The sequence below is a fragment of the Macrobrachium nipponense genome, chromosome 41 (assembly GCF_015104395.2).
Source record: "Macrobrachium nipponense isolate FS-2020 chromosome 41, ASM1510439v2, whole genome shotgun sequence".
In the NCBI taxonomy this organism is placed as follows: Eukaryota; Metazoa; Arthropoda; class Malacostraca; order Decapoda; family Palaemonidae; genus Macrobrachium; species Macrobrachium nipponense.
In genome coordinates, this window is record NC_061102.1 from 17,152,753 (window position 1) to 17,170,890 (window position 18,138).

The 18,138-nt window shown below is 36.0% G+C and overlaps 2 protein-coding genes across 5 annotated transcripts in view; one reads left to right on the plus strand and one right to left on the minus strand.

The window, feature by feature from the left end:
* Window positions 1–18,138, plus strand: part of LOC135212547 (high affinity cGMP-specific 3',5'-cyclic phosphodiesterase 9A-like) — a 640,308-nt gene that overhangs the window by 66,250 nt on the left and 555,920 nt on the right. The window lies entirely within an intron of this gene.
* LOC135212424 (vesicle-associated protein-like) overlaps window positions 1–18,138 on the minus strand; it is a 50,894-nt gene that overhangs the window by 388 nt on the left and 32,368 nt on the right. Inside the window, exon 4 of the mRNA XM_064245791.1 lies at window positions 911–1,760. Coding sequence (XP_064101861.1) covers window positions 911–1,760 — 850 coding nt within the window. The remainder of the gene's footprint in view (window positions 1–910; window positions 1,761–18,138) is intronic.

The following is an 18,138-nucleotide window of genomic DNA, read 5'->3' on the forward strand; positions in this document are numbered from 1 at the left end:
CTTTGACTTTTATATCTTCACCCACTTTTGAGCCTTTGACTTTTATATCTTCACCCACTTTTGAGCCTTTGACTTTTATATCTTCACCCACTTTTGAGCCTTGATTTTATATCTTCACCCACTTTTTGAGCCTTTTGACTTTTATATCTTCAGCCCACTTTTGAGCCTTTGACTATATCTTCACCCATTGTGAGCCTTTGATTTATATCCCAGCCACTTTTGAGCCTTTTGATTTTTATATCTTCAGCCACTTTTGAGCTTTGACTTTATTATATCTTCACCCCATTTTGAGCCTTTTGACTTTTATATCTTCACCCAACGTTTGAGCTTTACTTTTGACCTTTACTATCTTCAGCCCACTTTTGAGCTTTGACTTTTATATCTTCACCCACTTTTGAGCCTTGACTTTTATATCTTCACCCACTTTGTTAGCCTTGACATTTTATTCTTCAGCCCACTTTTGAGCCTTTGACTTTTATATCTTCACCCAAACTTTTGCTTTGACCTTTTGCATTTGACCTTTGACTTTTTATCTTCAAGCCACTTTTGAGCCTTGACTTTTATCTCTTCCAGCACACTTTTGAGCCTTTGACTTTTATATCAGCCACTTTTGAGGCTTTGGACCTTTATATCTTCAGCCACTCGTGAGACCTTTGACTTTTTATAATTTCACCCACTTTTGAGCCTTTTACTTTTATATCTTCAGCCACTTTTGAGACTTTGACCTTTATATCTTCAGCCACTTCTGAGCCTTTGACTTTTATATCTTCACCCACTTTTGAGACTTTGACTTTTATATCTTCAGCCACTTCTGAGCCTTTGACTTTTATATCTTCATCCCCCACTTGAGACTTGACTATTGTATATCTTCACCACTTTTGAGCCTTTGACTTTTATATCTTCAGCCCACTTTTGACTTTTGACTTTGATTTTATATCTTCACCCACTTTTGAGCCTTTGACTTTTATATCTTCAGCCACTTTTGAGACTTTGACCTTTATATCTTCATCCACTTCTGAGCCTTTGTCTTTTATATCTTCACCCACTTTTGAGACTTTGACCTCTATATCTTCAGCCACTTCTGAGCCTTTGACTTTTATATCTTCACCCACTTTTGAGCCTTTGACTTTTATATCTTCACCCACTTTTGAGCCTTTGACTTTTATATCTTCACCCACTTTTGAGACTTTGACCTTTATATCTTCAGCCACTTCTGAGCCTTTGACCTTTATATCTTCAACCACTTCTGAGCCTTTGACTTTTATATCTTCACCCACTTTTGAGCCTTTGACTTTTATATCTTCACCCACTTTTGAGCCTTTGACTTTTATATCTTCAGCCACTTTTGAGCCTTTGACTTTTATATCTTCAGCCACTTTTGAGCCTTTGACTTTTATATCTTCAGCCACTTTTGAGACTTTGACTTTTATATCTTCACCCACTTTTGAGCCTTTGACTTTTATATCTTCAGCCACTTTTGAGCCTTTGACTTTTATATCTTTAGCCACTTTTGAGCCTTTGACTTTTATATATTTAGCCACTTTTGAGACTTTGACCTTTATATCTTCAGCCACTTCTGAGCCTTTGACTTTTATATCTTCACCCACTTTTGTGCCTTTGACTTTAATATCTTCAACCACCTTTGAGCCTTTAACTTTTATATCTTCACCCACTTTTGAGTCTTTGACTTTTATATCTTCACCCACTTTTGAGCCTTTGACTTCTGTCGCTATTCCATCTTCTATCGATCTTTCTGTCAACTCTTAACGTTTCCTTGCAAGAACAAGTTGGGTGGTCTCACTTAGTGTCTCCTTGAGATCCTTATTCTTCATCTCATTTAGTGTTTAGCTCTTTCTATCTTCCCGTCCAACCACTCCATCATCTTCCTGTTTTCGCTCTCTTAAACCAAAATTTCACGATGCACGTATTCATTGATTCAGAGTGCCCTCTTTGTGGAAAATGGCGTCGCATACCGATTGGTCAAAAAGTGGGAATATTCCCACACATATTGGAGAGAAGATTGTCATAGTGAACGAAGGATAAAAGGGGAATAGCGGGGCGAACAGTAATGGATAAAATGGAATAATGAAGAAAATTTGCGGAAATCCTTGTAGAAAGAATTATAGATGTAAGGTATACAGGAATGTGTTTTTTTTATTTTTTTTTTTAAAGAAGTGAATATCCGCGCCGTGAAAAGTTATAGGAATTCGAAATGGAAGCTGCTGGTTTTGTCTCCTCCATTGGTTTTTTATTTATTTATTGTTTTTTATCTTCCCCTCGTAACCTGATCCCTCTCCGAAAAGTCTTTTGATGGCAATATGTATTCAGTTTCATGTAAATAGGCAGCTCTCATAAGCCGTTGCATTTTTAATGGAGGGATTCGTAGTTCAAGCGACCTTCGTCCTCATCCTCCCCCCCTCCTCCTCCCCCACTGGCTTACTGGATGACTTTCTTACTTAAAAAGGTTCTCACAGAGAGAGAGAGAGAGAGAGAGAGAGAGAGAGAGAGAGAGAGAGAGAGATTCCTCTTACTGGATGACTTTCTAACTTAAAAAGGTTCAAAAAAGGTTCTCACACACACACACACACACACACACAGACAGGTATTCGTTTTCATAAAAAGGCAATGTCAAATGGTTTCCAAGTCGATTATTATTTGCTCACGAGGAAGCTCTCTTATTTGATTAAGTCACACCGAGAAAGATAAGTAGTGTCAAATCTCTTTACTGGAGAGCTTAAAAAAAAAAAAAAAAACCTAGAAATTGAAGCTTAAATTTCGGCTGGGTATATTTTGACAAGCACCGACATTATATTATATAATATACTACGCATATGTTCCTCGTTGGACGAGTGATGTTCGTGTTCGGATACCAATCCGGTGGTCCGAAGTTCGATTCTTGGTTTGGCCAACGTGGAATCACAGGAATTTATTCCCGGTGATAGAAATCCATTTCTCGATTTAATGTGGTTCGGATCCCATAATAAGCTGTAGGTCCCGTTGCTAAGTGACCAATTGCTTCCTAGCCACGTAATTATAACTAATCCTTCGGACCAGCCCTAGGAGAGCTGTTAATCAGCTCAGTGGTCTGGTAAAACTAAGATATACTTAATTTTTTACGCACACGAGGTATATTTTTGTAGGATGTATCGGGCAGATAGATGTCAGTAATACATGGCTAACTTTCCCTCTGACAACATTGCTGCTCATAAAAATGAAATATATCAAGAGTTTCACCCAAGGAAATGCTTCGTGTTTCATCCCTCATATTTAAAAGAGCGTGGTGATTCTTCAAAGTCTTCATATGACGTCCCTTCGGTGTGACGCAAGTTTCGTAAGGATTCGTTCTTCGAATATCCAGACCTAAGCAGAAGTGACCCAGCAGATATGGTTTTTACCTATTACTGGTTTATCTGAAATGAAAAAGCGATTATATTTTGACTCGAAGGATTTGCCCTCCATGACGAAGATTAGTCTTGTTAATCTAAAATCAGTTGGTTTTGGACTTAGGATTTATATAACCTACATGTGAGTTGCTTTCAGCGCGCGCCTTTTTTTTTTTTTTTTTTTTTTTTTTTTTTTTTTTGCTGAGATTTTTAGCTACTTTTATGCTTTTGATTCTTAGTAAAAATCTCGGGTAAGGAGGATCATCGTCGAAGATCACACAATTGCTTTTGGTGTTTTCTGTAAAGGAGAATAATTACTAGCAAAAACAATATATTTATATATATATATATATATATATCCTATACTATAATTAATATCTATATATAGAGAGATACACACACACACACACACGCACACACACACACATATATATATATATATATATATATATACATATATATATGTCATATATATATGTATATATATGTATATATGTATATATATATATATATATATATATATATATATATATATACTATATATATATATATATAGCCAAAATATGCAGGGGGCCACTCGGCACAGTCACACTAAGTATATGAAGGCAGGCAGGAACACACAGGAGACATTTTGACATTTAATCCGACGTTTCGCAATACATTATTGCATCCTCAGGGAATTCTACAATAGATGTAAATAAAATAATTTTTAAAAACTTTTAAAAAATCATAAAATTAAAAATAGTTATCTAAAAGTCAATTGACGTCTAATGTGGTATATAAGTATACTTGTCCCAGATGTGATATGGGAAATTATGTGGGATCCACGAAGCGTCTTCTTAGGGTACGAGTCGATTCCCATAGTGGGGTTAGTCATAGAACTGGATGTCGCCTATCCAACCCAGATGCATCCAACATAAGAAATCATTCTTTGCAATGTAAAACTACCATCCAATACAAAGATTTCTCTATAATTGGACAAGTCAACAACCATAAAGAGCTATTTATTTTAGAGACACTGAAAATTAAACAACTTGTTCCTGTTTTAAATACCCAGTCCTCGGCTGTTCAACTTTTTTTATCTTGACTTTGTTGTTATTCTTAAAAGACACTTATTGTTTACTTTTTGTTTCTAGCTTCAGTTTTACTCTTGACTTTGCTCTGGCAGGTTAGCTCCACTCCTTTAGTTATTTATTATTATTATTATTATAATTATATATTTTTTAATAAATCCTTGTAGATTAATGCTCAATTCCATGTTGTTTTTTTTTGTAACTTGTGTTTTAACTTAACTTATTGTGTTTTAAATCTGGTCTTTTAAATTGACTTTTAGATAACTATTTTTAATTTTATGATTTTTTAAAAGTTTTTAAAAATTATTTTATTTACATCTATTGTAGAATTCCCTGAGGATGCAATAATGTATTGCGAAACGTCGGATTAAATGTCAAAATGTCTCCTGTGTGTTCCTGCCTGCCTTCATATACTTAGTATATATATATATATACATGTATATGTATATATACATATATATACACTATATAATCCATATACGTATATACACGTTAAGTAATACAGTCTTTAATTAGGTGTCACTCCATATAAAAAGAAGATAATAAACTGCTGCCACATTCATCCTATAGCTGTTAAATCGAGGGTGAATCTCCTTTGGGGAAGTTCCAGAACATTACCGTTCTTTATATTTTGACGTGGAAGGCATGTCAACCAGCACGCCAAACCCTTCTACAACACGTTTCTTCGGCGCAATCACGTTTTCTGCGCCGAGTATAATGCTGTATGAAACTTTCAGTCACGGCCCGTGAAATGCATAGCCATACCCCAAGAAACTTTCAGCCACGACCAGGTGGTGGCCCGTCCTATGGCGTTGCCAGCTTGTGATCATAGGTAACATTAACCCTTCAATAAAATAAAAACTACTCAGGCTAAAGGGCTGCAATTTGGTATGTTTGATGATTGGAGGATGGATGATCACCGTACCAATTTGCAGCCCTCTAACCTCAGTAGTTTTTAAGATCTGAGGGTGGACAGACAAATAGCCCTCTCAGTAATTTTCTTTTACCGAAAACTAAAAATGGCTGACTTACTTCCATTCTACTACTTCTTCCATGCAATTTAACTATTCCAGCGCTTTGAGGGTTTCTTTCTCAGTTCTCCTGTCACCTTGGAATTATATTTTTCCAGCTCGTTGTCCTTCATTCTCTCCACACGACTAAACCATTTAGCGACTGTTTACCACTTCAGTTTATCACAACTCTCACCCCTTGTAGTTCTTTTTTATTGCATGCCATACGTCTCAGCAGCTTAAGGCTTTAGCATTCAAAGACAGTTATATTTACTCACGAAAATGTAAGAACCAACTGTTTCTGTTCAGTCACCCTCCTGGTTTCCACTGGCTCTTAAAAAGTTACACACTCACTCTCTCTCTCTCTCTCTCTCTCTCTCTCTCTCTCTCTCTCTCTCTCTCTCTCTCCTAACAATAGAAATAAACTCACCATGCCTCGCAGTTGGAGGCCAGCTCTCTATGGAATGATTCTCAGGGAGATATTAAATATTTCTCCCCGTATTTCTTGAGCTTCTGATGTAATGTGTAAGGGGGTTTTTCTTGGAAGCATTGCACTGAGAGAATCCACTTGATTTAATGCTTAATAACTTCTTATTATAGTCTTCCAAGTTCGTTTTCTCTTCCTGAGGTAGACGTCCCGTCAACTACAGACGTCAATCGATCTGCTGTGGTTTTGCAAACTCAGCATTGCTTATAGTTTGTTATAACGTTGAGTGTTATGAACAAATTTGCTTATAGTTTGTTCTAACGTAAACAAGTAATGAAACGCGAGAAAATTGGGGGACAACATATTATAATGAGATAACTGGCAGGTTATTGAGTGGTATTAACTTACGGTCAGAATGTTAGTAATTTTTGACACTTGCTCTTTCTAGGATTTAACAGATTTACATAAATTTTAATTATTTCGTTTTTAAGATGTATAAGTCTTTTATTTACATAAGGTGTTCTGTTTATTTTCAGGTAAGCACATCCACTAAAGTCCGGTCTCTTTGGCTGCTGTTTACCTACTCATTAAGGTAGGAGCACTGTAGAAGCGTAGAGTTACGTTGGAACGACTTCCTACACGACACCAAAAATGACGATATTATAAAAGAGGGTCGAGATGGCGGATCACTAATGGTGAGAAGGGGTTGTTTCAGCATTGGCTTACGGCGAGTCTACTTAGGCCAGGAGTACACGAGCCACTCTGTGGCGCCACGTCGTGGTGTCGGTGTGTGGCGGGGATGTGGCTTCGCATAGGTTTCCATTGTTTATAAGCTATGTCGAGTACACGAGCGTTTGTGGCAGGTGACTGTGGCGAGCCGTCGCTGATCCCCGCCACACCTTATAAACAATGGAAACCTATGGGAAGCCACATGCCCGCCACAAGTGGCTCGTGTACTCTTGGCCTAAACGTGAAAGTTATTAACCCCTATCAGTATTACTCGTTGCCAATCATTATTACTCCTTGTGAGCAAATTTAGGGACATTGTTCATAATTCATTTTTTTCCGGACTTTTTGACCCTTGAATAACTATAACAATTTCGAATATAAAGCGTCGGCACTTGAGACGCTGTAGGATTAGGACGGGAAAACAAAATGTTCCAGATGCCACCTATGTCAGTGCATCCCCACTTTCACCATAAGAAAGAAGGCATTACATTCCTGTCCACCATGAATGAAATGTTTCCCTGTATTCAGTCATGTGGCTATTAATATAATGGTTAATTTAGTGATGCGATAATATAGGAGAATAAATGAACTTTTAAGACCTGCGTACTTTTTCCATTTCGTACTGGCGGATGGTATATTTGAATTACAATAAGAGTTCAGGTGCGCATGCGTCTGAGTTCGATTCTCGGGCATTCCACTGATGGGTGAGAGATGTGTATTTCTGGTGATATAAGTTCGCTCTTGACGTGGTTCCGACGTCACGTAAAGCCGTTGGTCCCGTTGCTGAATAACCACTGGTTCCATGCAACGTAAAAACCCCATACAAACAAACAAACAAACAAAACAAATAAAGACAATTTTCTTTAACAAATCCCCTAAGGTAAGTTTTACAATTGATCACTAGTTTCACAGATAATATCCAGCGACCCATTAGAAAGATATCACTGAAGACTACAAATGAAATCTTTTGATTCGGACTCGAGAAAGTAACAGCGACTTTGAAAGTTTTCCTCTCATTCGATTTCCCTTAATAAAGAATTATATATTACGCTCCGTTTACTTTGCACTCCCTCTTGATGGTGTTGGTTCAGACATTTCCACGCGTCTAATGAAGGGCGAAGGAATATCTTTTCACTCGTCCGTTTAATTTGAGATCGACCGGACTCTTGAATTATATTAGATTTTTTTCGGGTGATGGGACTCACCAGCGTCTTGTCGAATGGTGAGGCAGATGGAACATACTACGAATAGGTTTTTGTTTATTCAGTCCTTGCGCGTCGGAGGCTAAAATGGGAGTAAGATGAAGACAGAAAACTTATTCAGACACCAGGAAGAAGGGCTTGGTCAGAATATAAATATATATATATATATATATATATATATATATATATATATATATATATATATATATATATATATGTCATATCACATTACCGTGATTCATATACATACATCGAGCTACAAATGTCCTTTAATATCTAATTCACTCTATCTCGGAATTAATATATTTTCATATATGCTTAACCGAAGGGGAATTTTATTAGGCGATAATAGAATTGGTGGCGCCTAATAAAATTCCCCTTCGGTTAAGCATATATGAAAATATATTAATTCCGAGGTAGAGTGAATTAGATATTAAAGGACATTTGTAGCTCGATATATATATATATATATATATATATATATATATATATCATCTATATATATATATATATATATACATATATATATATATATATATATATATATAATATAGTATATATATATACATATATATATATATAATATATATATATATATAATATATATATTCCCAATGTCTAACCAAAGCCCTTCTTCCTTGGGTCTGAATACGTTTTCTTTTTTCATAGAATATATATATATATATAATATATATATATATATATATATATATATATATATGTATGTATGTATGTATGTATGTATGTATGTATGTATAACTCTTTCCTAGGCGCATCTCTACTCTCGTTCACGATGCATTACTCAATCAATTCATTGCTTCTCCTTACAGCAATTTCCTATTAGTTCACTTCCCATCACGGCCGTAGCAGGCAGTTTTAGATTTGACAACCTGACACTTTGTTTTCTGTCCCTCGAAGGGACCCCGAAAATAAGTGATTAGGATTTATTGTTGGATTGATATGAATTTCACACTTGTGTCGGGAATGAATCCTTCACTGAAAATTCGTCTCAAATTGGTGCCAAAGGCTAAACTTACACTTCTAGAAGTGTAAGTTTATACCGGACACACCTCTGCGTGTGTCCGGTATATTTGTGGCGTTACATCGCTTGTGTGGAGGGGTAAAAATCTCTCGAGAAAATGGAAGCTCTTAATTAAGAACGTTTGATTTTCACTTCGGAGAAAATTCAGTCAGTTTAAGGCAGCTGTTCTTGAAAAGGTGCCGAAAGCTTGCTTGCGTTTCTCTGTATGAATTTTTAAAAAAAGAAATTTGGAACTTTCCTAGATAGTGACCCCCCTCCCCCAACTGGGGGGTCGTTACCTAGGGCTAATATTTCTTGGAGGTCATTACCTTTAAGATATTTGCAGTCTTTCGTTTATGTTTTTACGGTCATCCCCACCGGGCTTGTACTAAACACGCCGGAAACGTGGATACATACCGGGTTAAAACCCATTTGGGGGGTGAGTGTCACTACCTAGGAAAGATCTAGCAGTTTTTATTCGCTTTCATTAGATATTAAGAATTCTAACCCAGGATGAAACTAATTAGGTGTGTTACCCTCGTTCCTTTTAAATACCATGACGATATATTGTAAGGAGCCCTGGCCCGGATTAGTACTATGCCCCAGGGAACCGTAAAACTTGAGTCATTTTCTTGTTCCAAGCGCCTCAGTGGCGTGGTCGGTCAGGTCTTGGCCTGCCCCTCGGTGGCCGCGAGTTCAATTCTCGGGCATTCCATTGAGGAGTCAGAGATGTGTATTTTTGGTGATAGAAGTTCACTTTCGACGTGGTTCGGAAGTCAGGTAAAGCCGTTGGTCCCGTTACTGAAAAACCACTGGTTCCATGCAAATAAAAATACTATACAAACAATTTTCTTGTTCCCATAAAACTAAAGATTAGTGCTTAAGAAAATATCGCCGCCTTGTTATTTCAAAAGTGAACTATAGTATTGCAGAGGCTAAGCCATGCGTTGTTTCCTTTTTCATTTATGCTATCGTAGATCATCCCATTCTTCAGCATAAGCCGTCTTCTTTAGTTAATACCCTTGATGTGTGAGGCCGCTATTATCGGCGAGCCTGAGTGTGAAAGGCTTAAGCAGTTATTTGTTCCCCGAACATAGGAGATTACACTTAATCATCCTTTCCCTTTTGTTCCAGGCGCTTCAGTAGGGATGCCAAATGTCGCTTTTCCTGGCATTAGTTGCCAGATTTAACCGGATTTTGAATTTAGCTGGAAATTGTCCTTAAAACATATAATTAGCCAACTGATTTGGATAACAGCTGTCACCAGTATATGTATTTATAAGGTAAATGTCACCACATTTGGAATTTAGGTGGATAATTCCACTCGCAAATGAAACTTTGATGTCAATGCCAGAATCTCTTTGACATTGAAATATCAGAGTGGATAGCTAAAATGCCAGATTTCATCAGATTCGGAATATAGTAGATTACAAATGTCACTGACTCATGAACTTATGACAGATGTCACTGGCTAATGAATTTAAATGTAAAATGGCACTAGGTAATGAATTTAAATGCCAAATGGCACTAGGTAATGAATTTAAATGCCAAATGGCACTAAGTAATGAATTGAAATGTCAGATGGCACTAGGTAATGAATTTAGATGCCAAATGGCACTAGGTAATGAATTTAAATGTCAAGTGGCACTAGGTAATGAATCTAAAAGTCAAATGGCACTACTAGGTACTGAATTGAAATGTCAAATATCTCTTATTTAGTGAATTGAAATGTCAAATGTCCCGAGTACAATGTTAGATGCCAACTGTTACAAGTGGATAGATTTAGATACATAATGAGACTTGCTCATGAATTTAGAGGCCAAATTTCACTTGTTCTTATGAACATAAAAGGCTAAATGTCAACGTTCATTGATTTAACGGCCAAATGTCTCAAGTTTTTATGTTCAGATGCCAAATATTGCTAGTTTATTAGTTTAGATGCCAAATATTGCTAGCTTATTACTTGGGTTGTCCGTATAATAAGATTCCCAAAGAGCTGCAGTTGCAAGGAACGCTGTTACGCAGGATCCGGCGACACTGGCGTGCAACTTGGTTCCCCAACCCCCGGCGAGCTGTCTGCGACGCTCAGCCTTGGCCTGGCAGCCGATAGATATGGAACTCCCACTCGCTTCTCCCGCCAGGTGCGAATTACGCTCTGTATTTCGTTTTTTGTGCACAAAAAACTCTGCACTTGTGGACATTCATTTCCAACTATGTGAAATCTACGGAGAAACGCGTATGAGCGTACAACACGTGCGCAAATGGTGCAGAGAATTCAAGGACGTCGTTAACGCATTTCAGAACCTGAGAGGAGCTGAAGGAAGAGGTCTTCAGCTACCTTCGCAGAACGGCGGGAGAGTTCTACGATTCAGGCATAAAGAAGATGGTACACTGCACGCAAAAATGCATTGATCTCAACGGCGATTATGTCGAAAAATGGGAAAAAGTCTAAGCTTTCCAAAAATGTATTATTCAGTGCCAATAATCATGTTTTTCATCGTGAAAAATCTTTGGAAACCTTCTTTTACGGACAATCCTCGTAGTTTAGATGCCAATTATCCCTAGCTCATCAGTTTTGGATGCTAAATGCCCTGATGTCACTAGTACTCGGGTTATTTACCAAATGTCTTCAGGCCTTGTAGACTAGGGTAACGTAACCATATAACTTCTTAAGCTGGTATCTCTCTCTCTCTCTCTCTCTCTCTCTCTCTCTCTCTCTCTCTCTCTCTCTCTCTCTCTGTGTGTCTTAAGAAAAGCAAATATTAATGGTGAACAATATGAGTCGTAACATAGAATATTCTTGAGTAACGGTGTTCTGCATAGTAATTCTCTCTCTCTCTCTCTCTCTCTCTCTCTTTTGATGATTTAATGGCCTTGCTTGAATTTCAAATATATGAACTATACAAGCAAATGTTAAAAGAACGGACTTTTAGACATGATATGAGCGTCTTATTATTATTTTTTTTTATCGCTCGTCAGTTTGAATTATAATTTTTGTCGAAAATTGATTAAAAAATGCGTTACCAAGGAATTCATGATCAACCATTAGAAATGAACGTTCAGCGAAGCCTAACATTAAAAGCTTCCTGATAAATGTAAATAATAAACAATAAACAGTAAGGTAAATCATGCACTAAATTTGTAATATATTTTCACCAAAAATTCATTGAGAATGCTCGACAAACATATTACTGTGGGCAAATAAATCAGGAGCTATAAATATTGGTGATTCATCGGTTATAATAATCAAAGTTGAATCGCTCGTATTGTTCATAGAAAATAAAAGCATGGATTAGTAGTTAATTAAATAAATAAACCACAAAAAAAAAGATTACATTACCGCTCAACATTAAGAGATGAAATCATTCTTCCCGGGAATAGTGCAATGTTTTATATCGCAAGCTTTTTCAGAGTTCAAAGTCGACACATCTCCCCTGAATCTCCTCCACTAGTGGAGATAAACCAGTGCGGATGTCTTGACTCGCCACTAAAACGTCGAAATAAAAGATAACGGGAAAAATCTCCTTGACATTTATGAAAGATAAAAGTTGGGATTGCCATTTCTTAAAGTAATGAGAAACAGGTTGCTACAATTCTTTTTAGCCCAGTTTGTCATATTGGCATTATACGCAAACCTCGGTGCTTTATATAGTTTATTGTCATACATGACACTTAAACTGGACGAGTTCAGGGGTCTCATTGTTAGAGAGAGAGAGAGAGAGAGAGAGAGAGAGAGAGAGAGAGAGAGAGAGAGAGAGATAGAACATTTTGATACCGAAGGTGGTAGATTAGATATTATACACTACTTTTTTGTTATAAGTTTAGGGATAATTTGTAAATGTGATTATATATATATACATACACACACACACACACACACACATATATATATATATATATATATATATATATATATATATATATATTATATATATATGTGTGTGTGTGTGTGTGTGTGTGTGTGTGGAGAGAGAGAGAGAGAGAGAGAGAGACCGGAAGAAAGGCAAGAGAAACATTATTAAAGGGGAAAATTTTTTTACTGCTCTTCAAATACATGTGGTAGGGAAGAGTAAAACAAAGCTTACGATGTGGGAGGATCTCTCTCTCTCTCTCTCTCTCTCTCTCTCTCTCTCTCTCTCTCTCTCTCACTTCCCCTTGCTTCGGTTTTAAGTGCTCGCATCTCTTTGAGAATCGGACTTATGCCAATTCATTCAATTTTTTATGTTGCTCTTGTTAAGACAGTCACGAAGCTGCGATAATACACAGGATTCGTTTTCGATTGTGTAACGTTTTCTTATTCCGATGAACGCAACGTCATATATAATTATTATATATAAAAACGTCATATATAAACGTTTACTGCTTGCTCGAGAGTTCGGTGCTTGGATCATGCAGTCGCATCCTACTGTTAAGACACATCTGCTGTTGTGATCATGCTGAGGTTTCTGCATGCAAATTCATTCGGTGATAAACAGATGCTTGCTACTCACATAAACACGCCATGAGGCGATTCTGAACATGTCTGCTTTTTTTTTTTTTTTTTTTCATGTTTTCTGGTCTTGTCAACATTAGCTTCCGTTATTGTGATAACGTTCTGTGCAAAGGTTGTATCACTAGCGTACACTGTTCACTGATTTTTTGTTTGTTATTCTTTTTTTTTGATTCATTATTCACTGGACTGCTTCCTTGAATTATTTCGCTAGTGATGATGAGGAGGATGTTTCCCCTTAAATGGAAATGTAGAAGAATCATGATGCTGTTTATATATATATATATATATATATATATATATATATATATATATATATATATATATATATATTATATGTCCCAGTACCATTACAAGTATTTGTTTCTCAGAAACCATATAACATAGAGTCATGCAGTTTTTATGTAGAATGTTCTACAATCAGAGCTCTTCATTCTACAAAAAAAAAAAAAAAAAACGGCATGACTCTATGTTATAGGTTTGTCTGAGCAATAAATACTTGTAATGTTGCTGGGACTTCATGGACACCCTGTATATATATTATATTCCACACGCATTATATATATATATATAATATATATAATATGTATATATATATATATATATATATATATATATATTATATATATATATCCACACACACACACACACACACACACACACACACATATATATATATATATATATATATATATATATATATATATTCCAACACACATATACATATATATATATATATATTTTCAACACACACACACACACACACACACACATATATATATATATATATATATATATATATATATATATATATGTATGTATGTATATGCATACATACATACAAACATACATATAATTATACACATTGACATTTGGTTGGGATAAGAGTCATGATGATTTTCTCCAAGTGTTTTGTAAATGTACCTTATAGTTGTTATTAGTATTGCAGTTGTTTTTGGGCCCTGTGCCATCCTCTTATACGTCGTGTCCTTGAGACCTTTCGGCGCCAGTTGACTTGATATTTCAGTCAATATCTCCCAAGTCCTGTTACAGGCGTCCAGATAATGTTTGCGTTTCGCGAAATTCGATCTACGACGGACGGGTAATGTTTGTTTGTTTGTTTGTATGGTGTTTTTCCTTTGCATGGAACCAGTAGTTTATTCAGCAACGGGACCAACGACTTTACGTGACTTCCGAACCACGTCGAGAGTGAACTTCTATCACCAGAAATACACATCTCTCGCTCCTCAGTGGAATGTGTCCGAGAATCAAACCCGCGGCCACAGATGTGGCACACTAACACCATACTGATCACGCCACTGAGGCGCTGGACGGGTAACGAGGAGAGATGCAGGATTTCAAAGTCGTGCGATGCAGAAACACCTTCATGTTTTGCAGTTATCCTGATGTGATGGAATTTCAGTATTATGTAGATCATATCACCTACAGCGTCATTTGTTTGTTGTGTTTCACCAAGTATTCAGATGATACATTCATGTTTTATTCACGTTATCCAAGTAGGTGGGAAGTACCGTCTGTGCACTGCGCATTACTGCTGTTCCTTTGTTTGCAGCTTCCCTCCCTCCCCAAGTTGCAACCCCTTTCATTGTTTTTGCTGTACCTCCGCTCATATTCTCTCTCTTATTTTCATTTGTTTTACCTCCTGTTACTAAACCCCTTCTTTTTTTGCTCCCAATTTCCCTCTCAGCGCTGAATGACCTCATAGGTCCCAGCGCTTGGCCTTTGGCCAATATATTGTCTATATTGCATTCCATTCCTTTTTCTCGTTGTTTCATAGATACAAACGCGACTACTTATTTTTCTATATGCGCATTAACGTACATCCTTGCATGATGGCGCATCGCCTACGTTCTCTGGTGCATGGTAGCTGACATCCACAGATGCTGCGGATGTTTCTGGGTTTTATTGACTGAAAGATGATCAATGTCTTCCCATTGCTTTGTTGCCAGGCTTTGCTTGGTTACTCATGGATCTGATTTGTGTTAGTTTTCTGTAAAAGAATACTACTGTTGTGCCGACTTTATCCGTCCGTCCGCATTTTATTCTGTCCGCCCATAGATATAAAATCCTACAGAGGCTAGAGGGCTGCAAATCTGTATGTTGAACATTCACCCTCCAATCATCAAACATACCAAATTGCAGCCCTCTAGCCTCACTAGTTTTTACTTTATTTAAGGTTAAATTTAGCCATGGATCGCGCGTTTGGCAGCGTTTTCCGGAGGCGTGGGACGCACCCTCACTCTACCGCATCTGGGAAGCAACTAAAGCACTACCGATCGAAGTAGCTGATGGTTTTATATGGCGTTTTACGTCGTACAGAAAACTCAACTGCGCTGAAGAAACTTCGTTGCATTTTTTTTTTTATTATTATTATTATTTATCTTAATGTTACTATAGCAGCAATATTATTCTTTCAGAGCAAAGCAGAGTGACACTCCGTTAATACCTACTGAGAGCTTCAATGTTTCGTTTATATTCGTAGGATCTCTCGAGGGCATTCGTTTGATCTTTTTTTTTTATCTTCTGTTTTCTTTATTATTTTTTAAAATTTGTAAAACAATTTGGCTGAGGTCGGCGATTTTTTGTCTTCTACCATCAGGCGATGGAATTCCTCCCTATTTTTCATTTCCTGAGATATATCTTTTTTTTTTTTTTTTCAAGTTTCGTAGCTTATCATTTTTTCAGGCGCCATTTCTTTCTCCCAACTCATTTCCCCCCGAAATCATTCTTGGCTTTACTCCTTTTTTTCTCTAACCCTATTCTTTATGTATTTTTTCCATTTTATCAATCTCATTCTTCTTCCACTTCAGTTTTTTCCTACTTTTCAACTCCCACTCTTTTTTTCCACTTCAGTTATTTGCCCTATTTCTCAATTTTATTTTTTCACAACCATATCCATTCCTAATTTCATTTTTCCACTCCCTTTATTTTTTTTTGGTCTTACCCCAACTCATGTATCTTCGTCTACTATTTTTCTTCGCATTCCTCTTCCATTTTTCCAGTCCCATTCTATTTTTCTCCCATTCCTTTTTTCGCTCTTTTGTTTTCCATCTCATTCATTTGTCTCCCATTCTTTCCCATTTTTTTTTACTTATTCTCTGTTTTCAACTCCATTTTAACGTCGCTCTTAATTTTTTTTTATCACACTAATTTAATTATCACTCCGTTTTCCCCTTCTAGGTCGTTATTCTTCTCTCTCATTCCTTATTCCCACATGCATTCTCTGTTATTCTTATTATTGCTTTATACTCATATTATTTACTTCATTTCTTTTTATATATATATTTTTTATTTTTACACTCCTGTTCTTTTTTCACACTCCTTCCTTCACATCCGTTTCATTTTTCCACTCCAATTTTTTTTCGACTCGCGTCCGTTTTGCTTTCATACATTTTACCTTTTTTATCGCCCGATCTGCTAGATATCGATATTTGTTTGTCACTGTTGATTACTTATTCTTTAGATAGTTATATATATGTTCATTTCTATACGTTTTTGTTTGCCCTTTAATGTTCACGTTGTTCTCTAATTGTATCCTTTTTTTCTGTTTATCAGCTACGTAGGGTTTTTATCAATTTTTTTTTATTCCTTCCATTCTTTTACTTAGTAGTGACGTTACTTTTATATTGTTTCCGAAATATATATATATATATATATATATATAAATATATATATATATATATATATTATATATATATGCATTCATTTGTACACACGTGCATATATATATATATATATATATATATATACATATATACTATATATATATCATATATATATATATATATATATATATATATATATATATATATATAATATAAATTTAGAGAGAGAGAGAGAGAGAGGAGAGAGAAGAGAGAGAGAGAGCGAGAGAGAGAGAGAGAGAGAGAGAGAGAGAGAGAGTGGTTATTGATATTATTATTTGCAAATAGACGAGCGTTCATGGTTCAGTGACAAAAAATTTTTTTAATAAACAGGAATAACAATCAGATATGAGATTCGTTGGCACAATGTGACTTCATGCATATCTTGTCTAAATTTATTTTTTGCATCCATCATTTATAGATTAGTAAAAAGACAGTAACGATAAGTTGAAGGAAAGACAGAGCAGCTTATTCTTTGCCATTACTGTATTTTTCTTGTAATTTTTAGTTTTATGTAAAGGAAAACTATCCAGATGGCAGTTTTTCTCTCCGGCCGTAGATTGTAAAAACTACTGAGGTTAGAGGGCTGCAAATTGGTAACTTGATCATCCACCTCCAATCATCAAACATAAGAAATTGCAGCCCTCTAGCCTCAGTAGTATATTTATTTATTTATTTACTTTTTCATTTTAGTTAAGGTTGAAGTTAACCGTGATCCTGCCTCTGGCACCGCCATAGGTACACAACACAGGGCCACCACTGGGCCATGGGTGAGAGTTTCATACAGCATTATACGTCGTACAGAAAACGCGATTGATCCGAAGAAATCGGAGCATGTTTTACTTATTTATGAATTTAAATTAGATTTAGTTCAAAGGACAGGAAAATAACTGAATGTAGATTAGATTTAGTTAAAAAGATAAGAACATTAATTATTGTAAATTAGATTTAGTTAAAAAGACAGGAGAAACTATAATATGAATGCAAATTAGATTTCGTTAAAAAGACAGGAATATAAATGAATGCAAATTACATTTAGTTAAAAAGACAGGAAAATAAATAAATTTAAATTAGATTTAGTTAAAAAGAGGGAAAAATAAATTAATTTAAATTAGATTTAGCTAAAAAGACAGAAAAAA